Genomic DNA, 22,789 nt, shown 5'->3' with positions numbered 1-22,789 from the left:
TGATAATCAAATAACCATTGAACCATGAATGGCCATGTAGTCTAGCTAGAAAATAAGCCATTGCTAGGTTAGAAGATCTGTAAGGATATAAATAATCTGTGCATGATTTAAGGAGAACACTAAAACAATATGCATGGTATTAAATTGCATGTAACTTTATATATGGCAAAACTATTGTTATGCATATACCGATTGGTCATAGGGGACTTCTCCCTGCTAATTCTGTCACATAATGAGCTTTCAATTTTGGCACTATCTCTTAAAATTCACATTCCTTTTTTTCTTACAGAAAAGACACAAGTCATATAAGCAGATGCCCTGTTTCTGAGGAAAAAAGTCATGAAGTTGTATTAGCTTATTGTTATTTTCACAAGTATTACTATTTCCCCGTTCAGAGGATATTCAGCCATGGTATGTGTATAATTATCGCACTTTGAGTTATCCTCTCTCTCTTCATTTGTCCAAGGTAACTTGTGATTCCTCTCAGCGGTCTCAAGGTACTTCAGAGACACTGGGAAGCAGGTACTTCCCCCTGCGTTCTCCCGCATCACCCATCTTCCTGCGCAGCTCAAGACCTTTCCTGTGCTGTCTAGTGTTTGCGTTTCTCCATCTCTCACACTGTCTTCTTCCATCTCTGCAGAGACTGGGGGAAGATGGCTGTGGGGCTGCGGGCTCTGGGTGGCTGTCCCATCCCATCCTGGTGGGAACAGAGGCAGAGCATTTCTCCCGCTTTGACAGGGCTGTTTAAGGGGCTGCAAGTGAGACCTGACAGACAGGTACAGCCAGTTAAGCAGCCCCCCATGCTCCCATTGTTGCCGGCAGGCAAATGCCTCAGAAGTATGCACAGCTGCTCCATCCCTAAATAATGTTCGCTTGTGTAGATGGTCACCCCACTCTCACTCTAGCACCATTCTGCTCCACAAGGATCAATCATGCTTCTTGGGAGCTAGTCAAAATTGCCCTTGTAACGGCAACAGAAGGGTTTTACCTTTCCTCTCTGAAGGTCTGAACAAAGTATCAGGGAAGACAACAGATGACTCCAGATCTTTTGGATAATCTTCTTTAATCTCATGAAATCGTGGTATTCTAGCTCCCGTGAAATTAGACTTGTCAAAGATGTCAACAGCAATAACTGGGGGGAAAAAAAATTTCCCACAAAATTAACTTCAATGCTTTCAAACGTGATATTGCAACACAATGAAACATGATCGAAAGGTTAAAATATCTGCACAATGCAGAGAAGAAATTTAAACTTGAAAACACAAAGTCAAATCTAATTTCTGTCAGTTAATACCTTAAATGGCAGCTAAAAGCTTACGTGTCATCATTATTGTACATTTATCAAATTATAAATTCATTTTGCAGTGGAAAGGAATTCACAAGACAATATCTCATACTAGGAAAACACTACTGCAAACACTGGAAATACAGAAGTGGCATGTTTCAATTGCAGACTTGCTTCTTGTAGGGAAGGCTAAATCTTGCTGCTTCACAAATATACTTCTACATCTGCTAAATTGCAAAGTCAGCTAAGCAGAGAAAATAACCTGGATTTTACCCTGGACTACTCCTCAGTCCTCCAGTTCTCCTTCCTCTACATTAGCAATTCCTCTCTGGCTCACCCCATCAGCTCTGCCTGTTGTACAACTGCCAAAATATTTAAAAGGAGCTGAGTTGGCTTGAGCTTTCCCGTTTAAGAGAAGTCATTGAGTGCCAATTTACATATTCTAATAAAAGTGAAAAGCTGGAAGTCCTGGGGGTAATGCTACAGTTAAAGCTGTGATCCACTGCAAGTTTCTATATGAAGAAAAATCCAAGCTAAGATCTGCAAATTCCTATTTCTTTCCTAGTCTCTAAATAACTCCCAGATGAACCATTAGAAAAGTACATTAACACCATGTTCACCTGGAAAAACTGTTCAAAAGAAAACAGACCCCTTTCAGGCCAGAGCTGCCTCCTCCCTCCCAAGCTCAAGCCTTTATAGTCAGGAAGAGCTGGTCAAAAAAAATCATGATTTACAACCTGCAAGAAATTCTGGGTTTTGTTTTCATCTCGGTTCAGTGGGGTTAAAATGCCGAGTGTGAAGATAAAAATATTTTAATTCTGATAGTCTTGAATCAAAAGAAAATATTTCAGTTTTGGTTTATTAAACAGAAATCAAGGTGTTTCAGTTTGGCTTAGTTAACCATTGTCTGTCCCCTCCCGGAGTTGATGCGGGATGTTATAAAATTTGTAGCTTGACTGTCTCATGCCTTTGCTTTTTATGCCCCTGTGAATGTGGACGTGAAGCACTCTCGGGACGAGGTTTGTATACAAACGTAAATTCACTCCTTATACCCACGGGTGCAGTTGAGAAAATAAGACAAGCTTTTGGGCACGTAAGCCCTCCTTCACGTCTGAAATAAAAGCAGCAGCTTGAAAAGCTAAATACAAGTTCAGGCTGATAATTTAGACCACCTCTGAAGGCAGCAATACTGCTTGGGAGGGACCTCTGATGGTCACCCAACTCAGTCGCACCTCCTGCTCAGAGCAGGACTATCACCAGCACCCGATCAGCTCTGCCTGCTGGTACCTGGGGAGAAAGTGAAATAGAGAGGGCAGGGGAGAAAACGGGGAAGAAGGCTGACCAGGTTGTGGTTGTTGCGCTTCACTTGCACGTGTACTACAGGGACACCTGTGAAGTACATCACGGTCCTGCAAGTGCGGAGGCTGCTATTTGCTTGTCAGAGGAGGCCTTTACTGTGACAGACGGGGAAAGTGTCTTGGTACATCTGATGTTTCCCTCTCGTTTTAGACCCATTCTGGATATGTTGGACCCTAAGGATTTTGCTCTGATGATGGGGTTTGCAAGGCTGGGAGGTTGTTTGAAGGCTTGGATGGGTGATTCTGAGAAAATAGCTCTCAGCACAAGAATTTTTATAGATGATTTTCTGCATAGGTTCCAGGCTGCAAAGCCACGTGCAAGTCAGAAGTGCACGATCAACAGTAGGGTATTTTTTATACTGCAGTAACTCTTCAGGTGGTGGTGGTGTAATTCTTTCAAAACCATGATCTGCTATGTAGGTAGTCTCAAAAGGCATTATCTTTACTTACAAACTTTGTCCTTCCTGCCAGCTGTACGCTACTGTGGCTGCAACAAAATGCCACACAGAGCAGTGGCACAGCTCAGAGGGAAAACAGATCAGACACCTACCTCCCAGGAGGCCACCATGGCAACTGAGAGATACGGATCAAGGCTCAACTGACTTGAAATGAAGGCACCGATTAGATTAGAAAATCCAAGTATGTTGTTTCTCAGTGGGCACTACTAAAACAAATACCTAGCACCCCTGTTCAGCACATTTTGAAAGCACCAATACAAAATGGCAGTTTTCAACACAGATACTCACTCATGTTAGTGGCAACAATGACAAAGGGTCTCATGTAGGTTTTTTTCATGTTCTGGGCCACATTGTTGAAATATTCCTCATAGTGCCTGAGCAGGTGAGCGGTGCCACCCTCTGTTCGCTGAATTTGCTCCCAGTGCTCCTTGTTGCTGGGGTCCAGTAGAGCACTACCCACTTTGATAATATTCTGAGAAACAAAAGTACAAGCCCAAATTATGAAGCAAACAAAGCGTTGGGTTTCAAGTGAGGTATAGTGAAAATGATTGGCATTACTGCCTCAGGTGAGTGTATAATGAAATATTTTAATGCAGGCATGTTCTACTGCAGCCGTATGAAAATATGCACACCAGTTACTCACCCTGAGGTTTTTTGTTACATAAAGCAAATCCCTCCAAACTTTTTATGAGCAAAGTAAGCCAAAATTGGAGTCTGTAAGAGAACTGCCTACTTTCTTTCCCCTTTATGACAGGAAACCTAGCAAGAAAATGCAGAAGGAAAACCTAATCATGTTTTCTTTGTCTTGGAGAGATGAGAGACAAGAAAAGCAGAGCCCTTGGTATGTACACTGAAGAACTCCTCCAGAGAAATCAAAGTAATGTGATATGTTAAAAATCAAAAGAAAGCCATAGATAGTAATACCACTTTCTCTTTTACCTTGATTTTATTTTTTACTTCGTTGATTCCTGGATAACTAGGGCAACTTACACGGTGAAAAATGACAAGACTGAATATTAACTTGCACATACAAACTTGAAAATACGTAAGAAAACTTAAATCATGTTGTTCTCCCCGCATTTTTATGTTGCTTACAAATGCTGTTAAAAAGGAAGTTCTACCTCTCGACCTGCCCCTTCTGCCCCATCTTACAAGAATATGCAAAGGGACCCTCAGGGTGAGTCGAAGATGACCCCAATAGAGAGTGTTCAATGGCTTAAATGGGAACAGTGCTATGAAGTTTTTAATCTTGGTGTACATCTGAACTAACTACATTGTTGTGTCAAAACCTAATTCCTAACCAAGGTAAAATCTGCATTAATGATGATTGGAATTAATCACCTCAAGCTCTAAAATAGCCAAGGTAAATACTTAGGCTTCATTTAGAAGCACATGTGGAAGATGCTATATTCTCTAAGTATTTTCTGAGGCTGCAAGTGTGTATCTGAGATAAGAGGCTGCCAGCATGACTACCTTTATATTGGGTGAGAAGCAAGCACTACATGGTTCCCCAGGAATGCAGGACACATGCTGTACTTGGTACCAGACCTCCTCAGTGTTGGTGAATGTTATTTATGTTTTTTTATTATCTGTTTTTCAGGCTTTACCTGAGACTATAAAAAGAAAAATACTTCCTTCTTCCCTTGTGCTCCCTCACCCCCGGATGTTACCTCCTTTTTTCTCATAAGCTTTACTGATAAGTTTTCAAAGCCCTGACCTATTCAAAAACATTTAGGGAGTTCTAAAAAAAAAAATCGTCTGTATGAGTTTCAGTGCCAAGTGCAGAGAATAATAAATGAAAGCAGAGGTTTCCAAACCATTTTTTCCTTATTGTTCTTGTTTCTACTTAAAGAAAACATGCTAAAAATGAAGTTCCTTCTCAAGATCTTAATGGGGAAATTCATTCACTCCACAGCCTGCAGGAGTTTGAAGTTTCAAGTGAGACACAGTTTGTCAGCAGTCTCTCCTTAGGAAAGGAAAAACTGAATGTCTTAAAATCTGGTCTATTTAAAATGTTAAATGTTTCAAAAGTTCTCTGCTGCTTTCTGTTGACTGAAAAGCACAAGACACTTAGGAATTTTCTCATCCAAATTTCCTCCTGCTCCCACCTCCCCAGGTACATCCTCTCCTGGTGGAGCTTGGCCTTGCACAGGGTCTTCAGGTTTACCCCAAAGTCTGCCTGACCTGGCTGGTCCTCTTGGAGTACTGTGAGCAGTGAACTGGGTGTAGCACACCTTCAAAGGGAGCCAGACCACCTTTGGCCAGCACAGAGGCCAGTCTTGGCCCAAGGAGGGTCGGTCCAGCATCCCTAATGCTGGTGCCTGAGCCCTGGGCTCTGCTAGCAGAGGTACAGAAGGATGTTTTAGCTTAGACTCTGTGCTGTGTCATGGTCTGGATCTTGGAAATAGTATTGGCAAGCATGGACAGCAGTACCCTGCAGCACACATGGCAATGAGGAGAACTCTATGAGCTCATGGCTCATTCAACCTTCATATTTTCAGACACAGAAAACTCTCAACTTTCTCCACATCTCACATTCTTCCACCACAACACGTTTCCCACAGACAAGGAGGGTGCTACAGTTTGTTCTCTAGACCCGGTCAGGTTTTTGGTAATAACTAGGTCTTTCATGGATGCTCTGACTAGCAGAAGCCCTCTGGCACACATTTTCATATGTGCCTGCATCACTTATATCAATATGGTATGGAATGGCTTTCAATGCACCAACTCTTTAATAAAGATGACTCAAGTGTCTCCAAACTGAATTATAAGAAACCTTCAGTCAGTAACTGGCTCAAGAGTTAGTTCACTGCACATTTAAATGAAAATGATCACATTAGGCAGGTTTTCCAACAAAACCGAGTATGGTACACAAAGCTGTTTTATCTGGGAAAAACACATCGGCTTGGTTGGTTTTTTCATTTGGGGAATTTTGCTTTTGGCTGTTCTTATGATGATATTTATAACAGCACTTTCTATGATATTTGTATTACACACACTTATGTGTGCATACACACATGCGTAACCAATTTCCATTCTAAATTGAGAAGACTGACTCATTAGTGAAACAGATAAAGGAATTACATGATATTTGGTCCACCATGGTCAAAGAAAAATTTAATTATCCATTCCCATAAAACTTTTAAGGGGAACTGTAAAGGCTCAGCATAGTATATAGTATCTCTCTTACCTCATTGAATTCCACATCCCTTGTAGCTGCCAAATCAAACCCTTGCTGCTGACTCTCATATTGAAGGACCCGGATCATCATCTGGTAAGCTGTCCTCACATCATTGCCATACAAGCTGTGTGTGTATTTGGTGGCATTCTGCAGCGCTCTCACAATCCGTATGGTTTTGTCTCCATCCAACTTGGTCTCATTGTGGTGCAACTTCTCATTCTGAGTCAGAGACAAGGAGGAAGAAAAACCCCGATGATATATCTTTATTTTTTTCATTCTACTTAGAAAGACAACCATCATTTAGGGATTTCTGGCACAAAGGAGTTGTTCAATCAAAATGGTGTTTGTCTTGAGAAAGAACAGGACAACTCAATGGAAAATGTAACAGAGCCAGAAATGCACAAGGGTCCTGATGGGAAATGAGGAGGTTCAAGGACTCAGTCAAAAAATGGAGTGCAGGGATATCAAACTGAACTGATGATAATTTACAAAATAAAGGCAAACTCGAGAAAACAGAGCTTACCATGATTTTTAGATCCACAAAAGTGCTGGTGGTGCAGTTGAAAAGCTCAGGAGGCAGCCAGCCCTTCTCAATGTTACAATGGCGAACTGCATTTCCTGAAGGAAACAAAGTATTAATGGTAAATAATGTTCTGAATTATGCTGGGTAAATCTTCATAGATTTCAAATATCCTAGACTTTCAGATTGCCTACATTTTCAAGTTTCTTAGAGCTACGCACATATTTCACTTTCCAAACTGCGGATCCCTGTCTGAGAAATGTTGAAGACTACTAATCTTCGTGAATCATTTTCCTCAGGCATTAGAGTAGCCTCACAGCAGAGTTGCTAGGCCAGAAATGAGACAGAGGTTTCATTTCCCATAGAACAGCCTTTGAAAAAGACTCTGTGAACTCTGTTTTCAAAAATCTGATAAATGTTTTCAGGGACATGCATGAAAGCAGGTTATCATTTGCTTGCTGTACAAAACAATACATTTTTCAGCCATCTGACTTACGGGTTAGAGAAAAGGTGTTGGGTGAAAAACACGAGTTCTGTTGTAATGCTTAGCTTTATTAGCCTGCAACACTAGTAAAACAATCATCATGTTAATGATCTTCCTCATTTTATCTTTGCTCAGAGGAGCTGTACCGCTAAAGAACAAGTACAAGTCATTAGAAACTAAGTGTTACATGTACAAGAATTGCCTGATTAAACAGAAAACAGAAAACTGGGCTGTGCTTTTTTGACAATACAGATACAGAATTTCTGTTCTTTATATGTGTTTATCTGGTGCACTTTTGTATTTATTTATTGCTACTCCTCCAAATATATTTTAACAGTTCTTTAGTTTCACCTAGCTAAACTGTTCTGCTGCGATATGCATGAGCTATACTGTAATCTCTGGACCCAAAGAATTAATGCAATTCCCTATGTACACAATCTTTTGCTCTTTCCCACCCCCCCCCCCCCTTCAAACAGGCAGGTAGATAAAGTAGTTAATGTTTTACCCAGGAAACTTACCCACTGATCCCTTAGGGCATGGCACAGCGGCTGGCTGGCCAAACTTGGTCTGTGGCCACCAAATACCAGCCTCAAAAGCTTTGGGACAGCCATTATAAATTACTGAAAGCAGAAAAAGAAATTATGCAATTTTTACGACAAGATAAAAATCACAACAAGGAGATATTGCAACCTGCTTAAAGGACTTTCCTGTAATTCCCAAGCCCTGTCAGGATACCTGTCCTCTGCAGTGCATTCCAAGCTGTAACCCATCAGCTGCTCCTTATCCAGCAGTGTGGGCAGACAGGTACAGGCAGAGGAAAGCTCATGATGATTATGGGGCTCCGGGTTTTGGCTCTGCTTATCTCCGCCTGCTCCTTTATTGTGGTAAAACATTTCTCCGTCATTTCACCCACACACTGTGGTGAGGTGGCTGCTGCAGCAGCTTTGCGCTGATCACAGAAGGAAGGCGGGTGGGTAGGAGGAAAGGCAGGATGGGCAAGACGAGGCCGAGGGCACTGGGTGCAAGGCACAGCCTCTGTGGGCAGAAGTTGTGGGGGATCTCGCCAACCTCTTCAGCACAGCAATACTATGCCGCACTGGCACCTGAACTCAGGTTTCAAGTAAAATTGGGATTATTGTTTTGCTGTCCCCCCTCCAAGCTTGCTAATCTCCATTTGATGACAATTAAAGAAATATCAGCTTTCTTTCTTCTTCCCTGGCCCCCTCGCGTCACACTAGCACAGACTTAGGAGGAGGGGTGCATATTTAGGCTGATACAGCTCCCATTGCTCCTGCTAGAGCCACCCACTGGGCTGACATGTGCCCCAGGATGCAGCTGCATGCCCACTGCTGTGCAGCCCCCATCTGCCCACTGCTATCAGCTCTGATCCTGCAACTACAGCCCGGTTGATCAGCAGCACTTGCTGGACAGGAGGTACCTTCACAGCCCTTCGTGGTAACTTCAGCAAACGGGTTGTCGCAGCGGTTGCACTGCCGCCCTATGACGCCAGGTTTGCAAGGACACTGTCCTGTCTCCATGTCACAGGCGCGTGTGTGGGAGCCGGATGGGAAGCAGTCACAGGGGTAGCAGGTGTCACTGCTCTGGGGCCTGTAGTAATTTGCCTAGAAAAAAAAAAACCGATGAGACACGAGGTACTTGATTTATATTCCAAGTTGCTTGCGTTTCTGAAATGATGCTCTAGCAGCACGTGCATCATAAAAGGGCTAATTTTGCAAAGCGCGGGATAATAATGATACTAACAGAAAATGTAATAGCTATGGGAAGTGTGCTGTGTTAGCCCAGGCAACGCAGAGAGGCAGAGCTGAGTGCTGGGGGCACGGCTGGGCTGCCCTGTGCCACAGAGACCTGAGGTTTGGACCACCATTTACGGTGGGAGCAGAGGGCCCATGTTACTCCTCAAGTACTTGCTGTCAGTGCCCAGCAAACGCATTCTTGGAGGATCTGCAGTTTCTCTGCTTTGCAATTCCACTCTTGTATGGCATGAACAAGCCAGTAAGGAAACTTCTTGCACCATCCATTTGTGTTTCACGTATAGGGTGGAGAGGAACCAATGATCATGTATTCAAATCGCATCTGTAAATGCTTTTGATCTGAGGCGTTACATGATTACACAAGAGCATGGTGCTGGCACCCCACTGACTCGATTTAATGCAACAGTTGCTGTGTGTCCTGCTGGGATTTCGGAAAGGAGCACAGGGCCAGATTCACTGCTGCCGGTCTGCACAGGCCCAGCTCCTCTGATGTCATTCAAGCCTGTTGTAAAACCTACTGTGAGAAGTTCTTTGTAAAACCTTCAGGAGGGAGGTGCCTCCCCTCCCATGTCCCCTGTCTGTCCCTGCCTGTCCACAGCAAATTCTTAAACTCAGCAGAGCCGGCACTGAGGAAAAAGCACTTAGCCTCTCATATTATTTATCTCTCTCCAGCTGCTAGGCCTTTTGCTGGCCTTTGCACAGGGGAGAGCTTCACCCAGCTGGCCCGAACTCTTTCATGGCTATTACTCACTTGTGATGCACAAAACACCACTGGTACTCCTCTGCACCCTGGTCTGATCTCCCCTGATAAACCAGGCTGCACTTCAGAGAGATCAGGGCCAGGCTTTTGTCCTCTAGTTTTGCTTTCCAAAGAAAAATAAGATAAGAGCTGCACAGTATGATTTTGTCAAGGGTGGTGCCAGCAAAACGTTTCAGGTAAAGATTAACTACACTGTGCATATATATATATATATATATATATGAATGATACAAAGCACAACTCTGTGTACTTTGTCTCAGATACTCACTTGTAGTAGTTATCAGTGGTATAGGTACTTTCTCAACTAAAGAAATTTTGACTTAAGAATGGTTTCTTTTGCTTACCTTGCAGTGGCATTCTCCATTGGTCTTATTGCAATCAGAATCAAACCCTTTACTAGTCTCACAATTACAAGGGCCACAGATGGGATTTCCCCACCAGCCTCTAGGGCAAGGCAGGTCGATCCTATAAAAGAAAATAAAATTAAAAGAAAGTATTTTAAAGCTTCCCCTTAAAAAGTGGGATGAAAGAGCTTTGGGCCAAATCTGCACTCAACTCCATAAGCTTATAGAGTGTAACGTATCTTACTGCAGCAGCCAGCAATCAATATGTATATAAATACATATATACATACTGTAATAAAAGAAAATAAAGAATATCAGTGCTATAAAACCCTAGAGGGAATTCTTCCCTAAATGTTTTCAAGACCAGCTCCTCTTTATAAGGAGTATACATCTGTACAAGCAAATAAAGTGCTTTTTCCTCTGGGAGAGGACGATGGGGCCCACACCGCCTAGTAGAAACAGTCGTGCCCCCACCAGCCCCTCATTTTAGGAAAGTTTGCTGTCTGTTCTAAAGACCACGCCAAATTTTGTTTATGGTAACTGCCAGGTTTGTACCTTTATGCTTTATAACACAAAAAACCACAATGCTGCACTTGACATGATGTCAGCAGATAATGACAAGGGGCAATGTCTCTGTGTTGCCAATCCAGAGGAATGAAAGATGAATCTGGCAACAGCACAGCCAACATTTGCAGGCCCACACAACAAAAGGTGGAGGAAGAAGCTTGCAGTTTTCAAAGGGAAGGAAACATCACATGAGCTATTCCTAAATGGGCAGACAAACGCACTTCATTTGCACATCATGAATGGCCCATATTACAGTAAACCAAAGCGCCGTCTCTGGGGTAAGACTGATTGCTGAATGCTTATCTGAGACCAGGCAGCCAGCGACGAGGGAATCGGCACGTTTCTCCTATACAGCAATGGGACATAGGCCTCCCAGACTGTCCAGAAGAGATGGCTTTTTGCCAGCCCAGGGTCTGGACCCAAACTGCAAAGCCATTTGATCTGGCTACAGGCCACCTAACTGGGGGCACTGTTGTGTGTATGGGCTGGGGCAGCTGAAGGAGAGACACAGAGCAAACTCAGGCCAAGCCCACTGCAAGGTACAGGTCAGCTGCAGTGCAGTGTAACACACACAATTGGTTGAGTCCCTGAACTGCTATTGAAGAAAAGCGGCCCCTGAGTATATGGAAGTTTGCCTGGTCTCTGGAAAGAGAGCTCAGGAGTGCCAAAGGGCAGGGAGCCTGCAAATACCATCCACTATGAACACTCAAATCATAGCAGGAAAGCTAACTGAAGCAGAAAAGGGAGTGGGAGGACTGCTGCCTTAGGAGAAGAGCTACCTGGAAGGACCAAGAAGCCAAGAACAGAAAAATTCTCTTACTTGCTCTCGCAGTACTGTCCATAGTAGCTTTGTCCACATTCACAGGTGTAGCCATGGGATGAGCTAGGTTTGTGCACACATGTGGAGACATGCTCACATGGGTTCAAGTTACATACATCAACACAGTCTCTTCCAAAGTACCCTGGGGAGACAAGGTCGTAAAATTACAGCAACCATTGTAATTTATGATTTTCATGTCTCCAAAAGACCATCTATTTTAAGCTTATACACTAATAACACATCTTCAATAACCAGTAGATTCCCCCTGAGATACTGTCAGAAATAAGGTTCTCTTTTTCCCTCTCAGCAAAAAAGATTGTGGGCTGTTCTTTTCAACAGTCTGTTAACATGCTTGGGGCACCCTTGTGCCTTTAGTTCCCAGTTTTATATTCAGGGCATGTGTTAACAAATAGTTTTGTATTCTCTCCCTGCATGTATGGGAGGTGACTGTGCTGGGTGCTGACAGCATGTGCCGGCTACATGCACCAAAACAGAGAAAACATTCTAAGTATCTCAATTAGGATGCAGGGTGTGAGACTGAAATTCAACAGCAGAAAAGGCTGGGAAAGAAGAAGAAAAAAAGAAAAAGAGAACAGACAAAAAAAGAAAAGGGGAGGTGGCCGGAAAAACCCTTTGGACCAGAGACTGTCTTTCTGTTTGGTTGATATGTTGCCTAAAACAAATGATCCTTAGTCCACAATTGCAGTTTCAAGGGTGCTACAGTAAGACTGAGAGACAATACTGATAGGAAAAGGAAGAATCAGAAGATGAGCACTTTGCAAGCAGGCTGCTGCCGCTGCCGCCACTGCTACTCTTCTGATGAGAACATAAAGATGTGATCCAGCTCCTGGATGAGTGGATGGGACGATCACTGAGTTACCTGGGTCACAGACACAGGAATAGCTGTCCCAGTCATCACTGCAGTAGCTGTGTTGGGGACATGGGTTGGAATCACAGGGATTATCCACTTCGCAACCCTCCTTCACATTGATCTTGATAGCCTGCTTCATGTTGAGTGTAGCTGTATTTGTAGATGTCTCTCCCATTCTTACTCCCTGTTGACAAAAGAAAATTATTTTTAAATTAGAGTTTTCATTCAGAATACAGCACTATGTGTTTCACTACTGTTAATCCATGAGTCTGCATTTTAAGGAAACATCACCTGATGGGCCAAATCAGATTATTTTTTTTTAAATGTTGCTCCCCTGTGAGACCAGATTTGTACTTGGGAAAATGGGCTGACTTCAATATTTTGATTCTTAAGATATTTTGACGGAGGTAATGGAAATATCTGGGGATAGATGAAAAAGAAACCCCCACATTTTCACATGTGTATTTTCTTAAAAGTTCAAAGTTTGCTGCTAAACTTTTCATTTCATACCTGCATACAGCCATAAAATCCCTGCTGAACAGAGACTTGGTCTCCAGAGACACCTCCCACAATGATGCTTTTCATTTTCAGTCCAGGCAGTTGATTTCCAATCTGCACAGTGCTCTGTTGAGGAAAAGTCAGTAAGAAGCACCGTCATCCTCTGTGACACAGATAGCCTATTTTCGGTAGTGATGGAGTCAAGCAGTAGCTGACAGTAGATTACAGAAAAAAAATATCAAAGCAGTGAGGAGCTAGACATCTGAATGTAACATTTTTACAGACTTGTTCATAAGAAATCTCATTATTTGGCTTAAAAAATTAATATAACTTCATTAGGCACAAATCACCGCAGAACATGGTTCACAGCTTAAGTATTAGTCCACAATCTTTTATCCTATTTTCTCCTAAAAACATTTCTGTAGTGCCTAACGGCAAAGTTGTGAAGCTGCCTTACCTGGTACATCCCATAGTCCAAGGACATGACAGCAAGGTACTTGATGTCTTTACCATCTTTAGCACTCTTCAGTTCTATTAATAAATGATGCCATTCCCCATCACTGACTCGTGACTGGCTCATCTTCAAACTAGCAACCTGGCTCAGGCCACTGTACACCTCAAATTGCACATAGTTGTTCAGTATCTGTTGAAAAAAATAATTTCTGTTTTTTGCTACACATTTGTATTTGATGTGGAAGGGGGCAGACGGCAAGACAATAATGTTGCAATAACTCCTTGCATAACTTTGGACATTCAGACACTAGCTTATCCTACCGACAAAAACCCCCAAAACAATCAAGAGACACATTTTTTGCATCTATATTAATGCACACTACCTGTTTAAAAAAATAATCTTAAACCAATGAATCTGAATTTTACAATCATCTATATCTTTCTAAAAGGTTGAAGAAATCATTTGTATTTACTGATGTGCATTTAGCTAGGTGGATGAAGCTATGTAGTTCACGTGGCCGTATCCACTGATAGGGCAGAATTTCTCAATTCTTTTCTCACCAAAAGCAGTCACATTTTCACCTGAATGTTGATCTTGGATGCAGTCCCAGCATTGGCTTGCATTAACATGCCATTGACTTTCCGGGTTCTGAACATCAGCCCAATGTACCATGGCACAGAGATGGTAATGTCAAGGTCACTCCAAATGATAATGCTTTCACCACTGAAACGCTGAGGAGAAGGCATTCCTGTAAATCAAAAGACAGGACAGAAACAGTTGATACCCTTCAGGCCAAAGGTTAAGAGGAGAAATGACACTATGTTGCAGTGATGGCACAAGGTAGCTAGTCCCTCTTCCACTGAGCTATTTTTACATCTACATATATCTACTATGGAGTAAGAGCCAGTCTAGTGGAGCTACTATGAAGCAGCTGATAATACCGTAAATTCACAACCTACCCTTGTTGCGGGGTAGGCACTTTGTCTCAGTGTCTGCACTCAAAGGCAGAACCTCCACACTGCTATGGCGTTACACATGTGAAGGATCACAGAATCACAAAATGGTCAGGGTTGGAAGGGACATCTGGAGATCATCTAGTGCAATATCCTGCTAAAACAGGTTCTCCTACAGCAGGTTGCACAGAATTGCATCCAGGTGAGTTTTGCGTGTCTCCAGAGAATGAGTCTCCACAGCCTCTCTGGGAAGCCTGTTCCAGTGCTCTCTCACCCTCACAGTAAAGAAGATGTTCCTAGAAAGGTAAGCTCAGGATCTCTGCTGATACAGTTTTGCTGATGAGTGGGTGGACAGAACAGGAAGTATGAGGGCAAGAGTTGCTGCAGATGTTTTCAACATATCCTTGATTACCTGCTTTAATTAACAGATTAAACACACAGGAGAAGGCTGGGAGGCAACAGGAAATTATTTAATTATAAATACTGCAGGGCCAGACTATTCAGCTGTCTCAGCTACACAGCCTTTTCACAGGGAGAAAACTTGTGTGGAATTGCTTAAATCACCTGCCTTAAATATCTTGAGGTGACAGCTGAAGAGCTGCCCTCCTATCTAACCTTGCACAAACACAGCTCCTACAGGGAGACACTGATGACGGCCTTCAATGGAAAGCAATTTGCTGATGGAAAACAGAGGAATAGCCACCCTTTGGACTTTTAAAGTAGTTACCTCAAGTAACAGAAGCTACAGTACTACGGATTAGTTGATCCCACCGTTTAGAAGCACAGATTAAGCTGTGGGAGCTCTGTGCTGTTTTGCAGCACCTCATACGGCACCTCTACCATGCATGGCACCTTGTAGTGGGATCTGCAAGCAGTCCCTGCCTGATGTCCTCATTCACAGGCATGTCGGTGAAGTTCACGGCAACTTTTGCAAGTGGAAGCAGGCCTTAGAGACTGGGTACAACCACCACAGCCTGGCACCCAGCCTTGTATCTTGTCGTGCTCGTGAACCCATGTGCATGTTCAGTTGAGATGACAGGGCTTAACAGTCTCCTTCCCCTTCTGCTCCACGCTACCATATCTGCTGACTCTTCTGGATTTTCTTGTAGTAGGAGCGATCATGTATATACAAATGCATGTGTGTTACTGTCAAATGACAAGTCCTTAGAAAAAGGTAGAGAGATGACATCATAGCAGAAGATGGAGCCAGGCTGATGTGAAGTTGCATTTTTTTGAGGAAAAAAATCCAAACCTCAAATTCTGATCTGTCTGCCTTGCTGGTGTCTATAAAGGGAAAGGCTGTGGTGGGGGGAGTGCAGGGGTTGGAGGAAAGTGCAAGCCTTTCAGCTGCCTGTTTGTGAGAAATAAGATGTCAGTGACTAGTGGACTACCACTAGTGAAGCCAGAGGTGTAACTTGACTTACCCTTCTCTAAGGTGGGCTACCCAACCACTCCACCCCAGGGTAAGTGCAGGCAGACCCACAGGGCAATGCTTCTCCCTCCTGCTCCAGACTGTGATCTCCCCTTTGCAGTCATACTCAGTCCTCCACGAATGCTAGTGGGGGCATATGGTGGAACAACTGAAGCTTATCCTGCTCTCGAAACCCAGACAGAAATTTAAAATGCTTAGCCACCAGACATAAATGTGCCCAGCCCAGTGCTCAAGCTCTGGCTGTCTGGGCCAGGGCACGATTCATCAGCCTGCACTGCACCACATCAATGTAAAAGTAACCAGGACATTGGTGCTGAGCAGGATCATTTCCTCCTCCTGCTCCAGCTGTGCAAAAGTCAGCCCTTTCCTTCCTCCTCTACCCTGCTGACTATCACCATGACTTCAACTTCCAACATTTTGTTAGTGGTTTTCTAGACTGTTGCCGAGATTTTTAAGTCTGCCTGCCTCTGGAGAGCAGAGTCAGGATGCAAAATTTGTGGGCTTCCCACCTGCTGGAGGCTGGGAATGCTATTTGCAAGCATTTCAGCTCTGCTCCTGGGAGAACTGGACCGGCATGGCAATTACCCAGCTTTTTCCTTTTCTCACCAGTGGTGACTTTCTGTGCTTGCAAATACCATTCCCTTCCCACACCTCCTCCCAGCTCCCCTCCCTTCCCTAGGGCCAGGGTGCACCTTCCCCTGCTAGGATAATAGAAATCCCCATCCATCAGCCCCCTCTGACCTCCCTCCTCCCCCCCAGCCCTTCCCCATGCCGGGGACCAGGAGTCTCCATGGAAGGGCTGGTGGCCACATTCAATGTACCCAGATGGGACCTGACCACCCCTGCCACCACAGAGTTGAGCACACATGCTTCCAATCACAGCAGCTCCCTGTGACTGGTGATGCAGTGATGCAAACTAATTGTCTTCTCAGGGTTTGTCACTTTGAAGTGCTGTCTGTGTATCTACATGCGGTTTTAAGAGACTCATACATTTAAAAGGCCATCAGAAAGACATGAGGGGTATTCACTGTGGAGACAGAAGGCCTGGGGAAACACGCGGCCAACACTGGGATGTCACCTGCAGTTTGGCTGTAGGACATGTGACAGCTTACGTCCTACGAGGATGGTGAAGGCAAAACACTCCATCCTCACTAGTGCAGACTAGTTTCCAGAGTTTCTGAAGAGTGGGCAATTAGAAAAGCTGGATTTTTAACCTGTCAGAGTCTTTGCCTTCTGTGAGCCTGAAGCAGATCCAGCACTGCCAAAGGGATTCAAGAAATGCATCAGCCAATCACCCCTACAAAATAATGCAAATATTCTCACCAAGACCTTTTAAAATATAGCTGCCTAATAACAGCTAATGCTGTCAGGATCATACCTGTGCATGCAAATGAGCAACCTGACAACCAGGAATATTGTACATCACTGATGTCCTCCTGACTTTAACTTCAGGCACCTGAAATCTTTGGTCACATTTCAGAAAAATTCATTTCTTTCTTGGCTTGCAATTTTTCCTTAGGGACACTCTGCCCCACAAATACCATCAAAGCAGCGAACAGCCTGCTACACTCAAACTGTAAAAAACCTCCACATATTGAGGCATCAGCGGGAACACAGGGTTACTGAATGGCAAAGGGGACGTGCAGGAGTGTACAGCACTGGAGGCAGAGGAGACCACTGGGGCTAGGGGGAGACTGATGCTCTGATTGTCTTCATCTGTATTAACTGAACTTGAAATGGGTTTCCAAGTATGGATACAGGGCAGTTCTGAGGTGGTTTTCTAAATCCCAAACTTCACGTTTTGGTCTTGAGTTTGGGATATAAAAATGATGAATAAAACACACATTTGATTGAATGTTGAAATTCCATCTCAAAACTAAGATAGAGGGAAGGACAGCCTTTGCATGTGATAGCACTGCTCCCCATTTACCCCAGTATAGGCAACAGAGTTGGGCCCTGACACTCTCTTTCAGGAGGTATCAGTGTGGGTTTGTACCACAGAGACTCAGCCTATCATGAAGAAATGAACCTCTCCATGACATGAGGCACATGAAAAAATTAGATCTTCATACAAACTTGGGGAGCTCAAAATATTTGAGGAGCTGCTGCCGAAAGCAGGTACATCACTGGAGGCAGTAATAGCAGCTCAGGGTTCTCTGTGAGGTGGAACATAAGAAGAAGCCTCCATCATTCCTCTGTCTCTCACCCTGCAGACCCTTATTTCCAAGCCAGAAACGTGTCGTCTCCTCCCAAGCTGCTGCTTCTCAGGCAAAGGAAGTTGCTACCACCGAGATCTGGCCCAGGCTGAGGCATACTGCGCTGAAGCCATTTGCAAATCACTGCGGTGTGTGCACCTCAGCTGAGAGACCTGCTATTCCAGGGTCCACGCCCTGCTGCAAGTAATCAAGAACATCTGGTTTGAGGTAGATACATCAAAAGAACAACTTCCTTGATCACACTGCAAACTATTCTGGGCTAAGTGTCATGAGGGGATAACGGAAACGAAGACCTACCACACCTGCATCAGAGACCAGAATTTGGCCTCCTGCTTCTAGAAAAGCCATGCCTAGTTTAAACAGGTTTTCTTTTCTGGAAGCCTCCAGGAAGACTCCAAATGAGAAACCCCCCACTAGACGTGGAGGTGGCACCATACAGCAGGCAGCCTGGAGCTGCACTGACCCCACGGGACCCCTCCAAGCCGATGACTCCTTGCTTCCTTGGGAAGAAACTAACTGCAAGTTCTTCACGCCCTATAAAACACACCTGCTGCTCCTTTCTCATCCTTTATTAATAAGGTTTTACACATATACACACATTGTGTTCAATCAAAGAAAAATCCAATAAAACTGAAAGTGCTCGTATTCTGCCGAGACTGCCTTCTTGCCAAGAAAGTAGTGATTAAAACTGCACATTCATCCTGGTTTGAGTCAAAGCCCAATAAAGTCAGCGGGATTCTTTCCACTGATTTAAAGGGGCTTAGGATCAGGCATTTTTACTATACACAAATTACTACATACTGCCAAGTTCTGTGGAACTAGTTTGCTTATGTAAGTAAATCAATGAAAGCTGCTGTTACTCATGGCAGTATGCCAGCTATCACATTTACTATATAGGTGATCTCCAAAATTATTTCAAATATATAATGGGTGACTTCTAGTCTTAATTGCAATCTTCTGTTACCTGTTCCTTAAGAACCACAGTTTGACATATGTGCTATGAGATGTTCACGCTGGGTAATGAAACATGCAACTGTCTGCGAATGAAGAGCTCTTTGCATCCTACCTTGCTCACAGTTTTTCCCTCCATAGCGTACGGGGCACTCGCAGATGTATGTGTTCCACTTGTTGACACATGTGCCTCCATTCTGGCACCAGTTGTTTTCACAATAGTTCCTCTGCGCTGCACAGCCTGAAATTCAGGAAGACAGTTATTTTGCACGGTTTTAACAAGAAAAAGGCTCTGAATGATTGTATCTGAGGTTTTATGTAAAAAGAAGACATGATCAGTATAGGGTTTTTTGTTGTTTTGGGTTTTTTTAGTATTCTTAAAGTCAGTGGAGCACAATGTGGATGGCAAAAGTTTACATGAACTGAGCAAGTGTCAGATTCATAAAGACAAATCTATCAAAGGCTACCAGATACAGTCACTGAGTTGTAAATCTCTGGGGACTAAGCGAAAATTTTGGGCAAGTATCACTGCATGCTCTTCCCCTGGCATCCACCGCTAGAGACAGGCAGATCGACTGGTGCTGTGACTCAGCACCACTGTTTGCAACTTGCTGTCATCTAACCAAGACACTAACCAGGGAAAGCCAATGTGCAGTGTCACACAGTGGAATAACACTACTATACACCATTGTTTTAAACTCTATGGAAACACATTGCCAAATGATGAAAAAAACCATCTATCCTAAAGAAAACACTTCATGGCCTCCTGATGTATGTTACCATAAGATAAAAGCTTGTGTTTAAGTAATATTAGAGACATAACTGTTAAAAAAGGGCTCCAAGGCAAAACAGCAATTTGAAGGGTATGCTATGAGTCCTTTCTTAATCCGTGATGAGTGCAACATACCTAAGAACTGCAATTTAGCTCTCACACAGACCGTCAGCAGCATGGAAGGAAGAGACTTGCCATTCTTGCATGTAAGAGACAGTTTTATGATGATGAGAACATTTTCTACATCAGAACTAATCCTGATCGGGGATCCGAGGACTGGAAACCAAATCAGAACCTCCAACAGGCTGCTTTACGAAGCAGGTTTCAGATTTGGAGGATTGCAGAATTTGATTTACAGAATTGCAAACATTATTTGTGGAAAAATCATTAAAAACATTGCCTTTTTCATGAATGAATCCCACCAGCTTTCAGAGCAAAGTGGCATTTAAAAGGTAGTTTAAAAAACCCCACAAACCAAACCAGGAAAAGTTAATTTAGAACTAAATTCCTGGGTGAAACTCATAGCAATGCAGAAGGTCTAAACATGCCCGGTCCTTTTCTGTGTGCCGGTTAATCCTGTAAGTGTGCACTGTGCCATGGACTATTGTGTGCATCCCTGGCATGGGCATGGGCTGCACCTTGCTCAAACAAACAAGGTCTGGATGCAGCCATGCCGGTGACAGCGATGGTGGCAGCATGGTGCCCAGCAGCACTTTGATCCCCTGCCATGTGGCCTGGGGCAAATGCTTTGTGTTCTGCAGTGCCAAGGGGGGGACGGGGGGGGACGGGGACGGGGGACAACAGGGCCTGTTTCAGACCCCTCTGTCCCCTGCCCCTTCGTGGGGTTCCTCCCAGTGCCAGTCCCTTTGACATCGTAAGCCCTGTTACACACATCACTCATACCTGGCAGAGTGCCATTATTGGCGATGAAACTAGCCATGTCGATGGGCTTGCTGTCGATAGAGAGGTTCCTCATGCAGCCAATAAACTGTCTGTTGTGCACCGGGAAATCTTCAGGCAAGTTTGGGACACCGCCAAGGAGCAGAGGGCCAGTTAGGTCCAAAGATCTGAAGAAATAAAGAAATGCTCATCATTTCTTGCATATAGTTTGTTTTGTTTTGTTCGTTAACTCACTGCTTCCATGTGCACATTTGAGCTGTTCAGTCTACCCGTGTTGCCAAGCACTTCCCTCTGCTAATTCCAGAGCTTGTAATCAAAGGACCTTCCAGAAACACCGTAACTTTTAACTTCGGAGCTGTCATACACATACAGAATCCAATGACCTGTCCCTAACAGTGGCCAGTATGAAGAAGGAAATGAAAATTATGGAAAAAACTGCAGCTGCAGGACACTTCTTTCAGACTCTAGTCACCCAGGGCCTGTCTAATGCTCCTCAGCATAAGGTTGAGATGCTGTATATTTTGATATAATGTTTTAAATATTATACAGTGCCAACCCTTTTAAAATCCTCTGAAGATCTTAGTCTTAATGACATTTAGTGGATGGAGGTTCCGCTGAATGATTCCACTCTGTGAAAGGTATATCATCTGGTCAGTTTGAATTTGCCCTAATTTTTGTGGTGCTCCCTTCTCTTGGGTTTTTAAGAGCAGCATGTGTTTTTGTCAATGGTCTTTCTGCTATCACTCATTATTTTATATCCCTGCTTGCTGTTCCTGGCTGTCCATCTCCTCTTTAAACTCAGAAGTGCTAATCTTTCTTGGTCTTTCCTCACAGGAATTTTTTTTTTCATGCTGAATGATTTTCAATGGCCTTTTCTCCTGTATTTTATTTCTATTTCCTTTTAAGACAAGACTTTTAACTTAAATGATGGAAGTAATAAGCTCTTCAGTCATCCCCTTCACTAATAAAGTCTAACATTTTATTTGCCCTTCTCTCTACATTTTCATACTAAGTAGATGCTTTCTGGGGGCTATCCACACTGACCTCCAAGTCTTTTCTTTTTCCATTTTACAAGCAATTTGGGCACACGTCTGCATTACACAGAATTTGTGCATTCCACTCAGTGTACTGACACTTGCAGTAGCCTCTAACAAATTCCATCTACCAAACTAAGCCTTGTAACGTCTTCTTGTTAAATAGACCTGCTTTTCCAACTTGATTTGCTTAGCAGTTAATCACATACTGTTGACTCTCCCCTGGAAAAAGGGAGTGAGTGGAAAACAGAAATATAGGGAATCCTTACTTCTTTGAGCCAGTCTGAGTCCCCTGGGCAGCGCAGGTGTAGTTTCCAATGAGGCTCCCGAAGCGCACAGCCACTGCTGTGTCACAGTCGTCCACAGTCACCACGGCCACCTTCTCTCCAGAAGGCCCGTGGGGAATTCCTAATCGCCCAATGTTGGGCTTCAAGAAATAAATGGCACATGTCATACAGTGCTACATACACATGGGATTTAAATGCTGGTTCAGCCAGCTCAACAACATACTTTCTACCCCTCAAAGGGGACTAAAATAGGATACATAAACAAAATAGCAGAAGTTAAGTTGACCTATGATATCTAGGTGAGAAAAAACCCCAGTGGATGACTTCAGAGAGTCCACACGTGCCCAGTATGTTACACAGCATGGTCAGAAGTAGATTTGGTCTTTTCTACTGCTGAACCACTTTGGCCTAAATCACTTCAAAGAGGCATTTTCTTACTTCTGCAGAGCAAACTAATAAATTCCGCTCATTTTGCAACTCTTCACCTACAGTGAATGAAGTCACTTGAATTTTAACATTGTTTGTGCCCAAAGACAGAAAACCATAAAATGATGTCATATCACAAATCAGGCTAAAGGCTTAAATCAAATTTTCTCTGATGGGGGTACTCCGCCAGGGCCACCAGAAACTGAGTGCAGGTTCCTATAAAGGCCATAGTGAAAGGTTGTCTGATGAGCAGGAGGGAGCTTAGGTGAAGACTGCGTATTCCAACTACGAGATGGAGGGCATGGAAAACCACCGCCCATTGCTGAGCCAACTGAGAAACCACCAGTTGCTAGTCACAGCAGAATAGAGACCAGGATCTGATCAAACATGCAGTACAACTGAAAGCCAAGAGTTATTTTTATAGGTGCTGATCAACAACAGTTTTA

At 43.6% G+C, this 22,789-nt stretch overlaps 1 protein-coding gene across 6 annotated transcripts in view; it reads right to left on the bottom strand.

The window, feature by feature from the left end:
* CELSR1 (cadherin EGF LAG seven-pass G-type receptor 1) overlaps positions 1–22,789 on the bottom strand; it is a 176,632-nt gene that overhangs the window by 34,083 nt on the left and 119,760 nt on the right. For all 6 annotated transcript variants that reach the window (XM_055711224.1, XM_055711227.1, XM_055711229.1 and 3 more), the window contains exons 6-20: positions 21,900–22,057; positions 20,600–20,763; positions 19,040–19,165; positions 13,954–14,120; positions 13,376–13,561; positions 12,931–13,044; positions 12,430–12,604; positions 11,550–11,691; positions 10,163–10,283; positions 8,725–8,908; positions 7,805–7,906; positions 6,806–6,900; positions 6,292–6,501; positions 3,390–3,573; positions 989–1,132 (exon numbers count right to left, since the gene is read on the bottom strand). In XM_055711224.1, the coding sequence (XP_055567199.1) occupies positions 989–1,132; positions 3,390–3,573; positions 6,292–6,501; positions 6,806–6,900; positions 7,805–7,906; positions 8,725–8,908; positions 10,163–10,283; positions 11,550–11,691; positions 12,430–12,604; positions 12,931–13,044; positions 13,376–13,561; positions 13,954–14,120; positions 19,040–19,165; positions 20,600–20,763; positions 21,900–22,057 (2,272 nt within the window). The remainder of the gene's footprint in view (positions 1–988; positions 1,133–3,389; positions 3,574–6,291; positions 6,502–6,805; positions 6,901–7,804; positions 7,907–8,724; positions 8,909–10,162; positions 10,284–11,549; positions 11,692–12,429; positions 12,605–12,930; positions 13,045–13,375; positions 13,562–13,953; positions 14,121–19,039; positions 19,166–20,599; positions 20,764–21,899; positions 22,058–22,789) is intronic.

This window comes from Falco cherrug, chromosome 5 (assembly GCF_023634085.1).
Source record: "Falco cherrug isolate bFalChe1 chromosome 5, bFalChe1.pri, whole genome shotgun sequence".
In the NCBI taxonomy this organism is placed as follows: domain Eukaryota; kingdom Metazoa; phylum Chordata; class Aves; order Falconiformes; family Falconidae; genus Falco; species Falco cherrug.
This window is presented reverse-complemented; position numbering and strand designations above follow the sequence as displayed.